The sequence below is a fragment of the Hemiscyllium ocellatum genome, chromosome 45 (assembly GCF_020745735.1).
Source record: "Hemiscyllium ocellatum isolate sHemOce1 chromosome 45, sHemOce1.pat.X.cur, whole genome shotgun sequence".
Lineage (NCBI taxonomy): Eukaryota > Metazoa > Chordata > Chondrichthyes > Orectolobiformes > Hemiscylliidae > Hemiscyllium > Hemiscyllium ocellatum.
The window spans coordinates 20,778,561-20,800,139 of NC_083445.1; the positions used below are offsets into that span (position 1 = coordinate 20,778,561).

Consider the following 21,579-nt stretch of genomic DNA (forward strand, 5'->3'; position numbering starts at 1 on the left):
CAAGGGGGGCACAGTAGTAGTGTGGCACACCGACCTCGATACCACTGAAGCCAGGTGCCAACTCACAGGCTCCTCCTCCTTCTACCCCCTTGATCACAACCTCACCTCCTAATACCAAACTATCATCTCCCAGACCATACACAACTTCATCACCTCTGGGGATCTCCCACCCACAGCCTCCAACCTCATTGTCTGTGAACCTCGCATTGTCCAATTCTACCCCCTACCAAAGAGTCACAACCCAACTGCCCTGGTCGACCCATTGTCTCAGCCTGCACTTGTCCCACTGAACTCTTCCCTTCCTACCTCGACACCATCTCCCTTAGTCCAGGAACTCACCACCTATGTTCATTACACCACCCACGCCATTCACCTCCTCCAAGATTTTTGTTTCCCCAGCCCCCAAACACCTCATATTCACCATGGACATCCAGTCCCTGTACACATCGATCCACAATGACAAAGGCCTCCATCCTCTGTTTCTTCCTCTCATGCCATTCCAAACAGTACCCTTCCACCGACACCGTCATCTGTCTGACTGCATTGGTCCTCACCCTCAACAACTCCTCCTTCCAATCCTCCCACTTCCTCCAAACCAAAGGGGTAGCCATGGGCACCCACGTGGGACCCAGCTATGCATGTTTGTCAGATATGTGGAACAGTCCATCTTCCGGAGTTACACCGGCACCGTCCCCCACCTGTTCCTCCGCTACATCGATAGCTGTATCAGCGGTGCCTTATGCTCTCACAAGGAGGTTGAACAGTTCATTAACTTTACCAACACCTTCTATCTCAACCTCAAATTCACCTAGACCATCTCGGACACCTCCCTCCCCTTCCTGGACCTCTCCATCACTATCTCCGGCAACCAACTAACCACAGACATATACTACAAGCTCACTGACTCCCACAGCTACCTAGACTACACATCCTCGCACCCTACCTCCTGTAAAAGGCCATCCCTTACTCCTAATTCACCCGCCTCCATGACATCTGTTCCTAGCATGACCAATTCCACCTCAGAAAATCCCAGATGGCCTCCTTTGTCCATGATCACAACTTCCCTTCCCACGTGGTTGACAATGCCCTCCAGCGTACCTCCTCCACTTCACGCACCACCGTCCTTGAACCCCACTCCTCCCAACGCAACAAGGACAGAACTCCGCCGGTCCACATCTTCCACCCCACCAACTTGTGCACACATTGCATCATCCTCTGCCACTTCTGCCATCTCCAAACGGACCCCACCACCAAGGATATATTTCCCTCCCTACCGCTATCAGGATTCCAGAGAGACCATTCCCTCTGTGATTCCCTCATTAGGTCCACGCCCCCCACCAGGCCACACCCCATCTTGGCACCTTTCCATGCCACCGCAAAAAGTGCAAAACCTGCGTCCACACCATTCCCCTCACCTCTGTCCAAGGCCCCATGGGATCCTTCCACATCCATCAGAAATTTATCTGTACCTCTTCCAATATCATCTACTGCATCTGCTGCACCTGGTGTGGTCATTTCAGAGAACATCTCTGGGACACCCACACCCTCCACCTCCACTGCTGAACACTTCAATTCTCCCTCCCACTCCATCAAGGACATGCAGATCCTGGGCCTCCTTCACCACCAAACCATTACCATCTGATGCCTGGAGGAAGAACACGTCATATTTTGGTTTGGGACCCTGGATCCATAGAGGATAACTGTGGATTTCAACAACCTCTTCATTCCCCCCCCCCCCAACCACTATCCTAGCCCCAAACCTCCAACTCGGCACCACCATCCGGACCTGTCCATCACTCCCCACTCTGACCTACCACCTTCTCCCTTCATCCACCTTTCTCAGCTACCTTCCCACCCTTCCCCCACAACACCCCCACCCCCATTTAGCTCTCAGCCCCAGCCCACAAGTCTCATTCCTGATGAAGGGCTAAAGCCCAAAACATAGATTATCCTGCTCCTCATATGCTGCCTGACCTGCTATGCTTTCCCAGGAACACACTCTCAACTTCCACAGAGAGCTGTTACATTTGTAGATGAGATAATAGCTCATTTTGTGAGATATTATGTCACGAAAGCAAGTTTGAAGGTGAACAAATAAGCCCTATTCCCTTACTTTGGATCAATGTGGTTTCTAATGCGATTTGTAGGGTTTGTGGACAAAGACATGCCAGACACTCTCACAGCCCAGTTCAAAACCGACACAAACGCACCTACACACTCATACACATGCTCTCTCGCACTGATCCTCACCCACACCTGATCATCATTCACACTGAACATCATTCCCATTGACCCTTACTCCCTCATAATTATCCCTCACACTAACCTTTACTCACTCACACCGACCCTCTCTCCGTCACACTGACCTTCATTCCCTCACAGTGACCTTCACTGACATTGATCCTCACTCCCTCACAGTGACCTTCACTCACTCACTCACTGACCCTCACTCACCCTCAGACCATCACTCTCTGTGTTGTGGTTCTGTTCGTCGAGCTGGAACAGAACCACAACAACGAGCACCCGAGCTACAAATCTTCGCACAAACCTTGAACCATCTAGTCGTCACTTTTACACTGACTTACCGATAACAATATTGTGTAACTTGGTACCCCTCATACCTGCCTGATAGGCAAAGATCATTATTAGAATTTAGATGGTTGAATGTAACAGCTGTAGCTTGTAATTTTGTTTTGTAACCTGCACATTACTGCCTTTCCACAGCATTGATGTTGACAAGTGTAATTTGGCCTCTCATTACAAGAAACAGTGATATCGTCAAAAATTCTCTGTCATTCCGCATCTTTCTCTCCTTTTTTAGGAGCATAAATTACTTCAGAGACATGCCGTCCTGCCCAACAACTCCATGCTGGTTCTTAAGCTCAAGTCTGCCATCCTCCTGCCATGCTTCACCTCACCCTGTTGACAAATGCCTCTTTTCCATTCTCCATCATGTACACATTAAACCTTTCTTCACGTGCATCAATGTTAGTAATTTCAATGACCACCTACCATTTTATAACCAGCAATCAAAAAGCTTTCTCCAGACCTCCTGATTGGATTTATCACTGTCCTTGTTGTACTTATCCCAGCACCAACTCACCTCCCCCATCCAGGTTCCTAGCTTGCTGACTTGTGGAAACATTTTTTTTCTACCACCTGGCCTCCACCCTTGCTTGAAGACTATCATCAGGTCAGCCCCTCTCTCCACAATTCCACAAACTTACCTGATAATTAAAGTCTCTCAGCTATGGTATCATTCCAGTCAGATTTTCTCTCCAATGTTTTATAATATGGTGATCACCAGTGTATTCTAACTAAGTTTAACACATCTTGAATATCACACAAAAAAAGAGGCATGTTGGGCTTAAACTTTTCATCCCACACTCATTGGGACAGATGTGTGAACTTTTGTATTTGCTCACAGAACATAGGCATGTATTGCCCAAAGGGCAGTTATGAGTCATCCCCGTTGCTGTGAGTCAGGAATCACATCTAGGCCAGACCTTGTAAGAAAGCAGATTTACTTCCATTAATAATGAGATGTTTTTTTAAAAGAAAACCAACAGTTTCTTGGTTATCGTTAGACTCATAATAGCAGATTTTTATTGAATTCAAATTCCACCATATACCATGGTGAGATTAGAACCCAGATCTCCAGGATGTTACTAACATCTTTGGATAAGCAGTCGAGTGATAGTACCAATAGGCCATTGCCTCCCATGCCTAATGTCAAATGATCGCAACTTGTACCACAGGAGAAAGGGGAGGATGTGCCAATTGGTTAGCAAGTTGCCTTTGATTGGTTGAAGCTTTACCATGGTGATCACCTCAGCAGTGCCAAATTGCCAACCAATCACCAACCCTTTTCTTCCACAGTATAAATTGCTGCGTTCCCCAGTGGAGGGCCCTCTACGTAGGAGTCCTCCCCCTTTATCTCAGGGATCTGGGGTGGAGGGTGCTGCATGCAGCAGTCCCCTGCAACCGCAGATTGCGGTGGTTCACGGACTCCCAGCCCAACTGCTTGTTCTGTGGTGCTGTGGAGTCTGTGGACCATGTGTACATTGGGTGTGGGCGTTTGCACTCCATCTTTGATTTTCTCAAAAACCTCTGCTTTTCGTTGCACTTCAGTCCCACGCTCCTGATTTTTGGGCACCCGGTACGGAGGAGGGAGGGCAGGTCTGCTCCTGGGCCTGGCCAAACTGGCCATAAACAGGTCCAGGCAGCGGGCCGTGAAGGGGGTCGTTAGGGCCGAATGCCTGCCCCTCTTCCGTGGTTACGTTACCCTCTTCCGTGGTTACGTGTCCTTGGAGAAGGAGCACGCAGTGTCCACCAACATCCTGGAGTTGTTCAGGGAGAGGTGGGCGCCGCAGGGAGTGGAGTGCATCATTTCCCCCTCCAACTCTATTTTGATTTAGTCCCTGCCCTCCCCTTCACTGTTTTGATCACACAACATTATAAATTGCTGCGTGAAACTGAATAAAGAATCGTGCACCTTGTGTCTTTCACTGTGTCTCACACCTGCACACATACAACATGGGTGCTGGGGAAAAAATAAGCACTATCGCAGTTAGGCGGTAGTGTGGGGGGTTAAAAAATATATAAATTACTGCGATCATTTAAAATTTAGAGTTCTTGCATTCAGTCCTGATGACTGTGAGATGGAAAGCTTTGCCAACACATCTGTCTTGTCAGCAAAAATTAACATACTTTTTTTTCAATTTGATTGACAAATGAGCCCTAATGCTTGGTTTGTTTCTCTTGTGGTTCTGTTAACCTGTGTCACGACATTTAGCGATTTAAAAAATCGCTAGGTATCTGTAGCTGCAGATCCCTTGACTCCATTACATCATTTAGACTTTTACTTTCCAAGGAATGTATGACCCCCTTTTAATGTAGAACCTAATCTCATATTGCAAGGGTTTGTACACTGAAATTAATTTGCAAATTATACATCCATTTTGCAAGTTTGTTAGTGTCTTCCGGTTAATTTGCCTCTGTTACCACATTACAGAATTTGTCCTTCAGCCCTTCTTGGTGTCTGTGATGCCATCACTCAGTCACACTGTTACTCCATAACCCTGGAGTATGCTCCACCACCACGCCCCCCCCCCAACAAGTTCCATTGACTCAGTTTATGTTCTTCCTGCTGCTGAAGTTTACAGTTAAGTATAGGTGTCAGAATTAAAATAGTCGTTCCAAAGGTTCAAGCTAGGAGGGAGACTGCTGCCATGGTACGAAATGGTTGGCGCCTTTTGCTGTCCCCTACATCTCGTCAACCCCACAATCATGTACCTGATCTGGAATTACCAGAGGCCATTCCAGGATAGGAGACCTCTTCATTGATCTTGTCTCCCTGTTAATCCAGGACACTGAAACCATTTGGAGCACCTAAGTCAATTCAATGTTTTGAGTCCGGTACGACTTTTTCAGCCGAAGAAGGGTCGCTCGACTCGAAATGTTAACTCGCTTTCTCTCTCTCCACAGATGCTGCCAGATCTGCTGAGTTTCTCCAGTGTACTCTGTGTCTGTTTCAGATTTCCAGATTTGCAGTAGTTTTGCTTTAATGAGAATACTTAACAGTTATCAGATAAAGTGGACATCAAACCACCCTGTATCTTGGCATTGCACTTCAGGTTGTGGTCTAAGATAGTTGATGTTGAACTGATCACCAGGAAAGAATATTTCCCAACCATTGATTTTTAATAGCAAGATGGGTGAACTGACGAGACAATGTTAACAGGTTAAGAAACCACCTTAGTTCTCCCCTTTTTACACTAGTCTCTGCAGTTACCATCAAACCCCCAGTGTGTTTATCACATGCTGGACTCTTCAGGGGTGAGGGGGTATGGTGGAGATTTGGCCTGGGACATGGTGCCAGTCATTTCAGACAACAGTTGGTTCTGAAGGCTGGGCTCAGAACCCAAGTTGGCACTGACCTTGTTGTCACACGGAAATACCATTAGCAGACACCCAGGCAGTGAAAGCAATCGATGTATTTCACGAACTCTCACGAGTGAACAATGGTCAGAATACCAGCTCATGACTGGATTGCAAGAATTAGTTCATAGCAGACTGGGTCTGTCCATGAATGAAATACCGAATCATGTCCAACTGTTTGATATGATGTGACGCATTTTTTTGTGTGTGTAAATGTGAGCCTTATTAGGAATAAAAGTGATCAGTCTGTGTCTCTATCCTACTTGCTCCGTAGTATTCGTCTGCCCCGGGACATTGCGGAAAGTCTTCGAGCCAACCAATGTCTTTGAGTCAGAGCATGAGGCAGGCGCCTGGTGCAAGGATCCTCTTCAGGCCGGTGACCGCATTTACTACATGCCATGGATCCCATACCGCACCGATACACTGACCGAGTATGGGTCGTGGGGGGACTACACGGCGGGGCGGCCCACTACCTCATACCGCCTGCCACACCGTGTGGACGGCACTGGCTTTGTGGTGTACGATGGCGCCGTCTTCTACAATAAGGAACGGACGCGGAATGTGGTCAAGTTTGACCTGCGCACTCGCATCAAGAGCGGCGAGGCCATTATCGGCGGTGCCAACTACCACGACACTTCACCCTACCGCTGGGGGGGCAAGACCGACATTGACCTGGCTGTGGACGAGAATGGTTTGTGGGCCATTTATGCCACTGAGCAGAACAATGGCAAACTGGTAGTGAGCCAGCTCAACCCCTACACGCTGCGCTTCGAGGGCACCTGGGAGACGGTGTACGACAAGCGGTCAGCCTCTAATGCCTTCATGGTCTGTGGAGTCCTCTATGCCGTGCGTTCGGTGTCCAAGGAAGATGACAGTGAGGTCATTGGTAACACCATCGACTTTGCCTTCAACACCAATCTCAACCGGGAGGAGCCGGTCTCCATCGCCTTCCCCAACCCCTACCAATACGTTTCCTCTGTGGACTACAACCCCCGGGATAACCAGCTCTATGTCTGGAACAACCACTTCGTACTGAGGTACTCACTGGAGTTCGGACCTCCTGACCCAACCACAGGTAAGAGCCGTTCCGTCATCTTCCAACTTTGTCACCTCTTGGGAGTGTCAGTCTGCATTGAGCAAGGCAACTTGGAAAGCTTGGACTCTATAACATAAGCTGATACTTTGCAATGGGTGTGCTACAGATTTACGTTTCAACATTTACCCCAAATTATTTCCCTTTTCTTCAATCCAGTAATACTGCAAATTTATGGAAGTCTTTTTTGATGTTTTACTCAGTTGCAGGGTGTTGGTGTTGCTGGTTGGGCCCAGCATTTATTGCCCATCCCTAGTCATCCCTTGAGAAGGTGGTGGTGAGCTGCCTTCTTGAACCGCTGCAGTCCACGTGTTGTAGGTAGAGCCAGATTGCCATCAAGGAGGGAATTCCAGAATTTTGACCTAATGACAATAAAGGGATAGTAATATATTTCCAAGTCAGGATAGTGAGTGGCTTGGAGGAGGATTTGTAGGGGTAGTGATCCCATGCATCTTGTCCTTCTAGATGGCATTGATTATATTTGAGATGAGAGTAGTGCTGGAAAAGCACAGCAGGTCAGGCAGCATCTGAGGAGCAGGAAAATTAACGTTTCGGGCAGGAGCCCTTCATCAGAAATTCCTAATGAAGGACTCCTGCCCGAAACATCGATTTTCCTGCTCCTCGGATGCTGCCTGACCTGCTGTGCTTTTCCAGCACCATTCTAATCTTGACTGTAATCTCCAGCATCTGCAGTCCTCACTTTCACCCTGGTATTGGTTATATGTTTAGGAGGTGCTGTTGAATGAATTTTGTAGAGTGGTGGCGGAGGGAGTAAAGTTTGTGAATGCAGAGCCAATTGCTTTACATTGTTTTGTCTTAGAAGGTGTTGAACTTTGTGAGTGTTGTTGGAGCAGCACTTATCCAGGCACACTGCTGACATGTGCCTTGTTATGCAGTGAGTCATGTTTCTGCCTCTGAACCAGAAGCTCTATGTTTGACTCAACTTTATGACTTGGTGGAGGACAGTATATTTATTATACGTCAACACAGAATGGGTATCAATTTCTAAATCCTTCCAAGCTCGCAACACATACTCTTCACTATATGTGATTTGCTGTCTGCTCCTTTGTTTATCTGCAAGTTTGGCCCCAGACCCATCTTGTTTTTCACATAGACTCGTCTGGTCTGATCACGTGTAGAGAAATAAGTTAGTCCTTATCCATGGAAAGTCTGACCTCCTATCCCCGGAGGATAACAAGGAGTTAGCATACACCTTTCAATTCATACTGAGGAGAGATCATTTATCTGGTCCATGTGTGAGAGAAAATTTATTAAATTGTTCAGTGGACTTTGCAGAATTTAAAAAGGATAGAGATATGTTGGTGGAGTGGGCAGATAGATGGCTCATGGAGTTCGGTGTGGAGAACAGTGAGTTCATGCATCTTTGGACAAAGAACGCAGACAAACAACAGAAAATAAGGGCTACAATTCTATAGGAAGAGATGGTTTATATACAGGTCTAGGCACCAGCTTATGGGTAGAATGGAAATGCATTAGAGAGATTACAGAAATGATTTACAAAATGATTCCAGGAATTAACTGTTACAGTTATAAGGATAGACTGGAGTAGTTGTGACTTTTTTTCTTGAACAGACAAGGCTAAGAGGATAGAGGTTATCATAATCATGAGGGACCCTGATAGAATAGATAGAGAGAAACTGTTCCTCCTTGTGAAAAGACTAAAATGTGAAGCCATAGATTTAAAGTAATTTGCAAAAAACAAGCAAGAATTTTTCTCACTCCACGAGTACTTACAGAATGGAATGCATTGCCTGCAAATATGGCAAGTTCAATTGAGGGATTCAACAGGGCATTGTTTATACAATGAAATCCAGTTTATAAAGTAGGGGGAAAGGCAGGTGAATGCTCATTCAGCCAGCAGGTACAGATGTAAATGCCCAAATGTGACCCCATTCTATGTTGCAATGGCTGTCTGATTCTGAACTGTTAAGAGCAGGAGAGATTCATGGTGAACCATTTGACAGCTTCTCCCATTATTATCCATCATGCCAAAGTACATCACAAAAGTGTATGTTGTCACAGAATCTCGGACTTCTTGAGGGTATGAATAACTTCACAGAGGCTGGTATCCTAATACCCAAGCCACCCTTTATTTATATGTGGAGAGTCCTTGAACCGAACATCTGACACTTATGTTTACATCTGTCAGCCAGGGCTCCCTGATTGGACCAGGTTAACAGCCCCAATCATGGAACTCATATTCTATGAGAGCCACCTGACAGGCCTCACTATAATCACTACATTCCTACCCCTCTCAGTCTGAGGACATAGGCCAGTTTTTCTTCATGTATGTCCCTCCTGGGGCGGTTTAGCACCAGGTCAGATTCCTCCAACTCTGCCTCTGATACAGAAATGCACAATCCATCTCTTGCACCTGGAGCTTCTCAGAAGAAATTCATTCTCCTCTTCAAGTGGCGAAGGTATCTGTCATGTCCACCTCAGATTCTGAGCTATTTTCAACACTTGACGAAGGGGAAGAGCCCACGGCTTCCAGAACAGTCAGAAAGGCAGTAGAGGAGCCAGGGACATTTTGCTCCCACACCATTTACAAGTTCGCAGTATTCATGTGGTCCACATGCTTGTTCAGAATAGTCAGACCCATCTGAACTGTATATGGCGACCTTACGTCGACCATGCCTCTTAGCCACGCAGGGCCATTCCTGTGGTTTCAGCACCAAACTTCATTCCCTGAAGTAAGTGGTCTCGCATAGCAGAGTCTTGTGTCCTGATGCCATTTCACACTTACCCAGGTCTAGGAAGATCAGATTTAACCTGGCACAGGGTCTTCTCCCCAACTCTGCTGGAGATATCCCTGGAGTTGCATGAGAGATGGTCCTCTAATCAAATAGGAACCGGGACAGTTTGGTATCTAGTGAAGTTGTAGACTCTTCCTTTAAGCCTGCCTTCAAAGTTTGGACTGCTGTCTCTGCCAGATGATGGATGGTATGGAACTGTCCTTATATGGCGAATCCCATTTACCTTTAGGAAATACTCAAATTCCTTGCAGTAAACAATCTGTGACCAACACTTCCAGGAGTCCATACATTGCAAAAGATGCACTCAGTTTTTCTAACATCATCCCTGTGTTTGATCAATGAATTATATGCACATCCAGCCATTTTGAGTGAACATCCACAATGACTAAAACATTGAGCCCATGAACGGACACACATAGTCAACATGGAACCAAGTCCAGGGTTTACCTGGCCATTCCCACAAATATGGGAGAGCTGCTGTCAGTAATGATTGTCCTTGTTGACACTCTGACACTGCCCCACCCAGGCAGCCATGTCTGCATTCAATCCTGGCCAGCAGACATAACTTAGCACCAACATCATCATAGGAGAGATCACTTATCGAAGTTTATAAAATAATGAGGGTATAGGTAGACTTAATGTTAATGAGGGATTTCAAGACTAGGAGGCACATTATTAAGGTGAGAAGGGAGAGATTTAAAAAAGACATGAGGGGCAAATATTTTACAGAGGGTGGTTCGCATGTGGAATGAACTTGCTGAGGAAGTCATGGATGTGCATATAACTACAATATTTAAAAGATATTTGGATAAGTACATGAATAGGAAAGGTTTGGAGGGATATGGGTCAGGAGCAGGAAGGTGGGACTAATTTAGTTTGGGATTATGTTTGTCATAGACTGGTTGGACCAAAGGGTGTGCTTCGTCTTGTATGACTGTGATTCTATCTTCATTTTAGAACCCCTGGATGACCCTGATGAAGTTCAGCCAGTATCTAGCAGTGAACTTTGCTTTGGACAATCATCCTTGCTGCCTATAATAATATGCTGTCATCTAGTGTGATTTGGTCTCTCTGAGTCCAAAAAGGTTTCAGTTCTGGTTGTGATGGCCCTTTGGGTCCCCCATCACCACCAGCTGTTTCTGTTTTGCCACTGATCCTTGAGGCACACCACAAGCCACTAATCGCCAACAAGAACAACATTAATTTGTCCCCACTCTTTGCTTTCTGTTAGTTAACGAACCTTCTATCCATGTACATGTATCATATCCATGTTACATTCCCTGTAACGCCATGCCCTTTATCTCATGCGGTAGTCTTTTGTGTGAGACCTTGTCAAATGCCTTCTGGATATCCAGACACATCACATCCACTCATTGCCCATTATTCACTGTGCTTGTAATGTTCTCAAAGAATTCCAGAAAATTTGTTCAACATGACCTGCTTTTCATGAACCCATGCTGTGTCTGCCCGATGGGACAAGTTCTATCCAAATGTGTCACTATTTCTTTTTTGATTATAGATTCAAGCATTTTCCCCACTACAGAAGTTAAGCTGACGGGCCTATAGTTACTCACCTTTTGTCTACCTTCTTTCTTAAATAGTGGCATCACATTCGCCATTTTGCATTCTGCCGGAACTGCCCCAGAATTCACTGAATTTTGGTAAATTAGCACAAGTGCATCTGCTATTTTCCCTGCCATCTCTTTTAGAACTCTGAGATACATTCAGTCAGGGTCGGGAGTCTTATCTACCTTTAGCCCCATTAGATTGCCCAACACTACCTCTTAGTTTCTAGGTCCTCAGGTGCCATAGATTCCTTGTTATCAATTATTGGTATGTTATTTGTGTGATCCACTACAAAGACTGATGTAAAATACCTGTTCAACGCCTCAACTATTTCCTCGTTTCCCATTATTAAATCCTGCTTCTCATCCTCTAAGAGACCAGTGTCTACTTTCACAACTCTTTCGTTTCAGATATTTGTAGAAACTTCTATATATTTTTATATTCTGAACTAGTTTCCATCTTACCATTTTTTATACATATTTTTTCCTGGCTTTCTGTTGACCTTTAAAAATTTTCCAGTCCTCTCGATTCCTACTAATTTTTGTCACTTTGTTGCATTTGCTTTCAATCTGTGAAAAATCACTTTGAAAGTCTCTGCAGTTCCTCAATTGTCCCATCATTTGGTGTTTGCTCCCAGTCTACCTTAGCCAACTCCTCCCTCATCCCATTGCAGTCTTCTTTGTTTAAGCGCAGGACTCCAATATTAGATTTTACCTTCTCACACTTCATCTGTATTTTAAATTCAACCATACTGTGATTGCTCCTTCCAAGAAGATCCCTAACTATGAGATCATCAATTATTCCTGTCTCATTACACAGGATCAGATCTAGGATAGCGTGCTCCCTCGTGGATTCCATTACATACTGCTCGAGGAAACTATCACAAATACATTTTATGAACTCCTCAAGGCTGCCTTGACTGACTTGGTTTAACCAATCAATATGTGGATTAAAATCCCCCATGATAATCACCATACCATTTCTACATGCATCACTTATTTCTTTGTTTATTGACCCAATGTCTTTTGCCCTGAAAAAAATAACACATTCGTTCCACATACTGGGCCCAGTCCTTGACAGCAGATCGAACAAGTCAAATTTCCCAAAGCATGATGCCAGAAATGTTCAGCCCAACGCAGAAACAACTGTTGCAAGCAAATTTCTTCAAGAGTGTGCTTTTGTCTCGTCGCCACTGAATTAGCTGCACAGAGGCTAGTATCTGTCACCAAGTCACCCTTTATTTGCACACTTGACATTGATTGAACTCTCTCAGAGCCAGTCTCAGAGTGAACAGAACCTCTGACACTCCTGTTTATATCTGTCGGCTAGGGCTCCCTGATTGGACCAGATTAACAGCCGCAATCAGGGACCTCACATTCTATGAGGTTCACCTAGCTGACCTTGTTACAATCACTATAAGATGGGACAGATTTCTCAGTTGATTAGATTTCTCTAGTCAATCAGATTAAAAAGCACACGCTCAATCCCCATTCCAACTGGAGTGGATTCATGATGTGCCACCTTGCCTAAACCATGGAGGTGATCTCATGGCAATGGGCCAAACCTGCCTTCTTGCTGAATACAGAAGAAAATTCCAAAGACTGCAGCAGTTCAAGGCTCATTACCACCGTCCCAAGAGCAATTAGGGATGGGCAATAAATTAGGTCTAGCCAGCAACACCTACACCCTGTGAACATGTAAAAATACTGTCTAAAGAGGACCAATTTCCTTTTGTGAAGGGTATCATTGAACCAAACGGATCATATAATTTGAACTCACATTTACCAACTCATGGGTCTCCAATTCCAAACTGGTTTGAGAAATATGAAATTACACGAGTACTTTCCAGATAATGGCATTGCACATGTCTTGCCTCCCTCCTACCATCAATCTAGTACCCCAGCAATTTCTCTTTAAATGGCTCTCAGCCTTTTTCCTTTCATTGGTATCAAATGATTTCAACTTGCATTTGTTGGTTTGACACCATTGTGTGTCCAGCATACTGGCTTCCTGTTGTGTGTTTAGTAATGTGAACAGTTTAGTAGAATCTTCCTAAAGCCTGTCTTTCCCTTTTTTGTTCAGCAATGTTACAATACACTTCTGGAGCAGGATGGGCTTGAACCCAGACCTTCAAGTCCAGAGATAGAGCCCTAAAATGTACTCTCATATATCTTTTAATCAACCTGTTCAGAAATATTATGACATACCTTTGGAGCAGTGGTACTTAAGCCTGGTTCTCCTAGCTCAGAGTAGAGACACTATCACTGCACCACAAAAGCTGCTATGAAACATGCTTGTTTTTGCCCAGCACAGAAATGTTGAGCTGCAGGGCCTTTTCTTGCACTGTAGGCCTCTATGGCCATGGGAGTAGGTGGGACTTGAAGCCAAGCCTGCTGGTAGGGACACTTCGACTACACCATTTAAGTACTTAAGTAAACAATTCTCTTCATCTGTGCAGTTCAGCAATATAATTAACGTGTCGTTAACAGTCAGGCTTTTCGTTTAATAGTTCAGCTAGTGTACCTGCAGAGGTGTTGTAGTGATATCAGTCGGGTTTTACTGTATCGATAGTGAAACAATGAGGTGTTGTTTTGCGTGCTGTGAAGTAACACTTACATATTGCAGACTGAATCCGCACATTGTTATTACACCCTGAACAGTGCACCAGCAGAGCATTACATACATCCAAAATGAGAACTGGAGCTCTGGTCTGCTTATACATGGATCAGTCAGCTCATTCAAAACCTCTGCCCCTTTTACAGAATCCTTACAGTGTGGAAACAGGCCCTTCGGCCCAGCCAGTCCACACCGACCCAGTGTAACCCACCCAGACCCATTTCCCTCTAACTAATGCATCTAACACTATGGGCAATTTAGCATGCCCAATTCACCTGACCTGCACATCTTTGGATTGTGGGACAAAATTGGAGCACCCAAAGGAAACCCATGCAGACACAGCGAGAATGTGCAAACTCCGCACAGACTGAATTGGAGTATTTAGAGCTTGAGCAGAAGAACAGAGGAGGAGGAGGTGATGTAGCAGTGATGCTGAGCAATCCAAAGACCTGAGTGAATGTTTTGCTGACATGGGTCCAAAATCCACCCCATGTCAAACAGTGAAATGTAATTTCAATGAATACATCTGGAACTGAAAGCTATGATGACCATGAAACTATTACTGATTGTTGTAAAAACCAATCTGGTTCACTCATGCCATTTAGGGGAGGAAACTGCTGTCCTTATCTGGTCTGGCCGACATGTAACTCCAGACCAACTGCAATGGGTATCACACTTAATTGCCCTCTGAGTGACTTCATGAATCACACAATTCAAGGAGAAATTAGGGATGGGCAGTAAATGCCAGTCCTCCCAGCAATACAACAAAGAATTGTTTTTAAAACACCATAGGGAATCTATGACTGAACTTGTTCATTCAGCCCATTCCTGACCCTCTGTTGCCCTAATACTGGGTAAGAATCACATGCTTCACCCTGACTCTGCATACATCTCCCGCTACCTAGAAGTGATAAGGGGGCCCAAATCTAAACCAGCCTGTGGAGCCGCTGTACTCTCACCTTCAGGTTTGATGGGTTCAGTACAGATTCATGAGCCCATAATGCAGGCTGATACACTGAGGATGTGCCACACAGCCAGAGAAGCTGTCATTCAAATGAGAAAGTCCCTCCCTGCTCTGTCAGGTGGATGTGAAAGATTCGATAGCAATTGCAACAGAACTGCAGACTCACTGCAAGATGGCCAGGACAGCAGAAAGTGAATTAGGTCGACAATAACAACTTAATCATTATATGGCACCTTTACCACAATGAAATGACCCAAGGTGTTTCACAGGAGTATCATAAAATAAAAATATGAAACCAAACTCTCGGATGGTTTGTTGCCTCCCGGGTGCCAGGGTCCGAGACGTCTCGGACCATGTGTTCTGAATCCTTAAGGGGGAGGGTGTGCAGCCAGAAGTCGTGGTACACATTGGCACCAACGACATAGGTAGGAAGAGGGGTGGGGAGGTCATTCAAGAGCTCAGGGAGTTAGGCTGGAAGTTAAAAGCTAGGACAGACAGAGTCGTCATCTCTGGGTTGTTGCCGGTGCCACGTGACAGTGAGGCAAGGAATAGGGAGAGAGTGCAGTTGAACACGTGGCTGCAAGGATGGTGTAGGAGGGAGGGCTTCAGGTATTTGGACAATTGGACTGCATTCTGGGGAAGGTGGGACCTGTACAAACAGGACGGGTTGCACCTGAACCAGAAGGGCACCAATATCCTGGGGGGTAGGTTTGCTAGCACTCTTCGGGTGGGTTTAAACTAATTTGGCTGGGGGATGGAATCCGGACTTGTAGTCCAGCAAGTAAGCTAGCTGTTTGTCAGGATGTCCAAGAATGTAGGGAGGCTGTGGAGAAGGTAGCAATGACAGGGAATACTTGCGGACACAGAGATGGGCTCAAGTGCGTATACTTCAACGCAAGGAGTATCAGAAATAAGGTGGGTGAACTTAAGGCGTGGATCGGTACCTGGGACTACGATGTTGTGGCCATCACGGAAACGTGGATAGTTGAGGGACAGGAATGGTTGTTGGAGGTTCCTGGTTACAGATGTTTCAGTAAGATTAGGGAGGGAGGTAAAAAAGGAGGGGGGGGGGTGGCATTGCTAATTAGGAATGATATAACGGCTGCAGAAAGGATGTTTGAGGGGGATCTGCCTTTGGAGGTAGTATGGGCTGAAGTCAGAAATAGGAAAGGTGCAGTCACCTTGTTGGGTGTTTACTATAGGCCCCCCAATAGCAGCAGAGATGTGGAGAAACAGATTGGGAAACAGATTTTGGAAAGGTGCAGAAGCCACAAGGTCGTAGTCATGGGCGACTTCAACTTCCCAAATATTGATTGGAAGCTGTTTAGATCAATAGATTGGATGGGGCAATGTTTGTGCAGTGTGTCCAGGAAGCTTTTCTAACTCAGTATGTAGATTGTCCAACCAGAGGGGAGGCCATATTGGATTTGGTATTCGGTAATGAACCGGGACAAGTGATGGGCTTGTTAGTGGGTGAACATTTTGGTGATGGTGACTACAATTCTGTGACTTTCACCTTGGTTATGGAGAGAGATAGGTGCGCACAACAGGGTAGATTTTACAATTGGGGGAAGGGAAATTACGATGCTGTAAGACAGGATTTGAGGAGCATAAGTTGGGAGCATAGGCTGTCAGGGAAGGATGTGGTGGAAATGTGGAACTTTTTCAAGGAGCAGATGCGACGTGTCCTTGATATGTATGTACCTATCAGGCAGGAAAGAAATGGTCGTGGTAGGGAGCCTTGGTTGACGAGGGAGGTTGAATGTCTAGTAAAGAGGAAGAAGGAGGCTTACATAAGGTTGAGGAAACAGGGTTCAGACAGGGCAGTGGAGGGATACAGGATAGCCAGAAGGGACCTGAAGAAAGGGATTAGGAGAGCTAAGAGAGGGCATGAAAAATCCTTGGCGGATAGGATCAAGGATAACCCCAAGGCATTTTATGCGTATGTGAGAAACATGAGAATGACGAGAACGAGGGTAGGTCTGATCAAGGACAGTAGTGGGAGATTGTGTATTGAGTCGGAAGAGATAGGAGAGGTCTTGAACAAGTACTTTTCTTCAGTATTTACGAACGAGAGGGACCGTATTGTTGAAGAGGAGAGTGTGAAACGAACTGGTAAGCTTGTTAGGAAGGAAGATGTGTTGAACATTTTGAACAACTTGAGGATAGACAAGCCCCCTGGGCTTGACGGGATATATCCTAGGATTATGTGGGAAGCAAGAGAGGAAATTGTAGTACCGTTGGCAATGATCTTTTCGTCTTCACTGTCAATGGGGGTGGTACCAGGGGACTGGAGAGTAGCGAATGTTGTGCCCCTGTTCAAAAAAGGGAATAGGGATAACCCCGGGAATTACAGGCCAGTTAGTCTTACTTCTGTGGTAGGCAAAGTAATGGAAAGGGTACTGAGGGATAGGATTTATGAGTATCTGGAAAGGCACTGCTTGATTAGGGACAGCCAGCATGGATTTGTGAAGGGTAGGTCTTGCCTTACAAGTCTTATTGAATTCTTTGAGGAGGTGACCAAGCATGTGGATGAGGGTAGAACAGTGGATGTAGTGTACATGGATTTTAGTAAGGCATTTGATAAGGTTCCCCATGGTAGGCTTATGCGGAAAGTCAGGAGGCATGGGATAGAGGGAAATTTGGCCAATTGGCTAGAAAACTGGCTAACCGGTCAAAGTCAGAGAGTGGTGGTAGATGGTAAATATTCAGCCTGGAGCCCAGTTACAAATGGAGTTCCGCAGGGACCAGTTCTGGGTCCTCTGCTGTTTGTAATTTTTATTAATGACTTAGATGAGGGAGTCGAAGGATGGGTCAGTAAATTTGCAGATGATACGAAGATTGGTGGAGTTGTGGACAGTGAGGAGGGCTGTTGTCGGCTGCAAAGGGACTTAGATATGATGCAGAGCTGGGCTGAGGAGTGGCAGATGGAGTTCAACCCTGCCAAGTATGAGGTTGTCCATTTTGGAAGAACAGATAAGAATGCGGAATACAGGGTTAACGGTAGGGTTCTTAGTCAGGTGGAGGAACAGAGGGATCTTGGGGTCTATGTACATAGATCTTTGAAAGTTGCCACTTAGGTGGATAGAGTTTGTAAGAAGGCCTATTAGCGTTCATTAGCAGAGGGATTGAATTCAAGAGTCGTGAAGTGATGTTGCAGCTGTACAGGACTTTGGTTAGGCCACATTTGGAGTACTGTGTGCAGTTCTGGTCGCCTCACTTTAGGAAAGATGTGGAAGCTTTGGAGAGTGTGCAGAGAAGATTTACCAGGATGTTGCCTGGAATGGAGAATAGGTCGTACGAGGATAAGCTGAGAGTTCTCGGCCTTTTCTCGTTGGGCGAAGGATGAGGGGTGACTTGATAGAGGTTTATAAGATGATCAGAGGAATAGATAGAGTAGACAGTCAGAAACTTTTTCCCCGGGTACAACAGAGTGTTACAAGGGGACATAAATTTAAGGTGGAGGGTATAGGGGAGATGTCAGGGGTGGGTTCTTTACCCAGAGAGTGGTGGGGGCATGGAATGCGCTGCCTGTGGTAGAGTCAGAATCATTGGCGACCTTTAAGCGGCAATTGGATAGGTACATGGATGGGTGCTTAATCTAGGATAGATGTTCGGCACAACCTCGTGGGCCGAAGGGCCTGTTCTGTGCTGTATTGTTCTATGTTCTATGTTCTAAACCATATAAGGAGTTATTGGCTCAGATGCACCTGGTTAGAGAAGTTTTTAGAATTGCCTTAAAAGGGGAGAGCATGGTAGACAAGGAGGAGTGGGAAGGGAGAACTCAAGACTATAAAGGCAGGGCAATTAAAATCAGTTATTTTTCAGAGGCCAGAATTGGAGCGGTGCAGAGGTCACAGTGATTTGTGGGGCTGGGGGGGGTTACAGACAGAGGGAAGGGTGTAGGGACTGGAGGAGGTTACAGAGAGAGGGAGGGGTGTAGAGGCTGGAGGACATTACAGAGATAGGGAGGGTTGTGGGGACTGGAGGAGGTTACAGAGATAGGGTTTGGAGGCTGAAGGAGGTTACGGAGATAGAGAGGGATGTAGGGGCCGGAGGAGGCTACAGAGATAGGGAAGGGTATTAGTACTGCAGAAGGTGACAGAGACAGGGTCGGGTGTAGAGGCTGGAGGAGGGTCAGAGATAGGGAAGGATGTAGGTACTGCAGGAGGTTACAGAGATTTGGGAGGGTATAGGGACTGCATGCGGTGACAAAGACAGGGAGGGCTATAGAGGCTGGAGGAGGTTACAGAGATAGGAAGGGGTGTAGGGGTTGGAGGAGGTTACAGAGAGAGTGAGGGGTGTAGGGGCTGGAGGAAGTTACAGAGATAGGGAGGGGTGTAGTGGCTGGAGGAGGCTACAGAGATAGGGAAGGGTATTGGTACTGCAGGAGGTGACAGAGACAGGGATGGGTGTAGAGGCTGGAGGAGGTACAGAGATAGGGAAAGACGTGGGGACTGCAGGAGGTTACAGAAATTGGAGGGTATAGGGACTGCATGCGGTGACAAAGACAGGGAGGGGTATAGAGTCTGGAGGAGGTTACAGAGAGAGTGAGGGGTGTAGGGGCTGGAGGAAGTTACAGAGAGAGTGAGGGGTGTAGGGGCTGGAGGAAGTTACAGAGATAGGGAGGGGTGTAGCGGCTGGAGGAGGCTACAGAGATAGGGAAGGGTATTGGTACTGCAGGAGGTGACAGAGACAGGGATGGGTGTAGAGGCTGGAGGAGGTACAGAGATAGGGAAAGACGTGGGGACTGCAGGAGGTTACAGAGATTGGAGGGTATAGGGACTGCATGCGGTGACAAAGACAGGGAGGGGTATAGAGTCTGGAGGAGGTTACAGAGATCGGGACGGGTGTAGGGACTGGAGGAGGTTACAGAGATAGGGAGGAGTGTAGGAACTGGAGGAGGTTACAGAAACAGGGAAGTGTGTAGGGGCTGGAGGAGAATACGGAGATAGGGTGGGGTGTAGGGGCTGGAGGAGAATACAAAGATAGGAAATGGTACAGGATCTGGGGAGGGTTACAGTGAAATGAGATGGATGTAGGTCTGGAGGAGGTTACAGAGATAGAGAGGGGTATAGGGAGGAGGATACAGAGCTAGGGAGGGATGCAGTGTCTGCATGAAGTTACAGAGACAAAGGAGTGTAGGGGCTGAAGGAGGTTACATAAAGACAGAGGGTTGCAGAGTCTTGAGAACATTACAGAGACAGGAGTGTAGGAGCTGGAGGAGGTTACAGAGATAGAGACGGGTGTAGAGGATGGAGGAGTTTAGAGAGATCAGAAGGGGTGTAGAGTCGGGTAGTAGAAACAGAGATACAGCAGGATGTAGGAGCAAGAGGAGGTTACAAAAGATACGAAGACAATGTAGGATTTTGAAAGTGAAGGTGGGCTCTTTGGTGTTGAGATTTCAGCACTGAGAGTCAGTGAGGATTAGTGAACACAGCAGTTGTAGGAAGATGGGGCCTGTTGTGAGTTAAGGCGACAGTATTCTGGATGACCTCCAATTTAGAGTGGAGGAGAACTAGCGTTGGATTGGTCAAGCTTAGTGGTAATGATAAAACACAGACAAGGATAAAACACAGCAATAGATTTGCTGCACCTTACCTCGTCAAATGCTAATGTGAGCTCACTGCAAAGCTCTAAGCCAACATTGATCTGAAGTGCAGAGAAAGCAAGCTACATGAGCCCAGAATCAAAGAGTAGAAGCTGGCTTTGAGATAGTTGAGCAGCAGGGGGAATGGGAAGGTAATCCTATTCTCCAGCAACCACGATTGATACTGATATAGATTTGGCTGCCCACAATGTGACTGACGTTTGGAAAGGTCAGCTCATACAACGAACAATAAGAAACTCAAATATATTTCCCAAGGTCCAGCTGCATTGTGAAGGAGGCAAAGGCTTAAAAAGAATGGATTATCCACAGAGCAATCAAACATCATTCAGGCAACCATTCTGCTAAGTACCACCTGCTCATTGCCAGAAAATTAAATAACTCTGAAACTGATATTTTATCGTCCATTTGCTCTTGAGATATGCATTTGTTGCCATTCCTAGACACTGCAAAAGTAATGCGACAGATTCCTGAATTTAAGCTTTGTAAATGGTGGAGAAGCTCTGAAGGTTCTGCAAGTCTTTGGAGACAGCTATGCAGACGTGACAGTTTGTTCACTTTAAGATCAAATTCTGCAATCTGTCATAAAAGTCTGTCTCAGCCTTGAATATACTTAATGATTCAGCCTCAACAACCCTCTGCAGTAAAACACTCCACAGATTTACTATTCTCTAAGTAAAGAAACTCCTCTATATCTCTGTCTTAAATTGGTGACGCCTTATTTTGAGATGATGCACTCTGGTCCTATACTTATCCACAAGGGGAAACAATTTTTCTGTATCTATCCTGTCAAGTCTTTTATGAATCCTGTATGTTTCAATAAGGTCACCTCACATTCTTTCAAATTCCAATGAGAATAGGCCCAACCACTCAATCTGTGTTCATAAAATAGTCCCTCAGAACATTCTCTGGACTTCTTTCAATGCCAGTATATCTTTCCTTAGATAAGGACCCAAAACTGTTCACAGTATTCCAACTGAGGTCTAACGAACACCTTGTGTAGTTTTGTCAAACT

At 45.9% G+C, this 21,579-nt stretch overlaps 1 protein-coding gene across 1 annotated transcript in view; it reads left to right on the plus strand.

The window, feature by feature from the left end:
- The window catches only part of LOC132835881 (adhesion G protein-coupled receptor L1-like), a 399,302-nt gene that overhangs the window by 256,851 nt on the left and 120,872 nt on the right, over positions 1-21,579 (plus strand). The window contains exon 6 of the mRNA XM_060854978.1: positions 6,215-7,024. Within this exon, the coding sequence (XP_060710961.1) occupies positions 6,215-7,024 (810 nt within the window). The remainder of the gene's footprint in view (positions 1-6,214; positions 7,025-21,579) is intronic.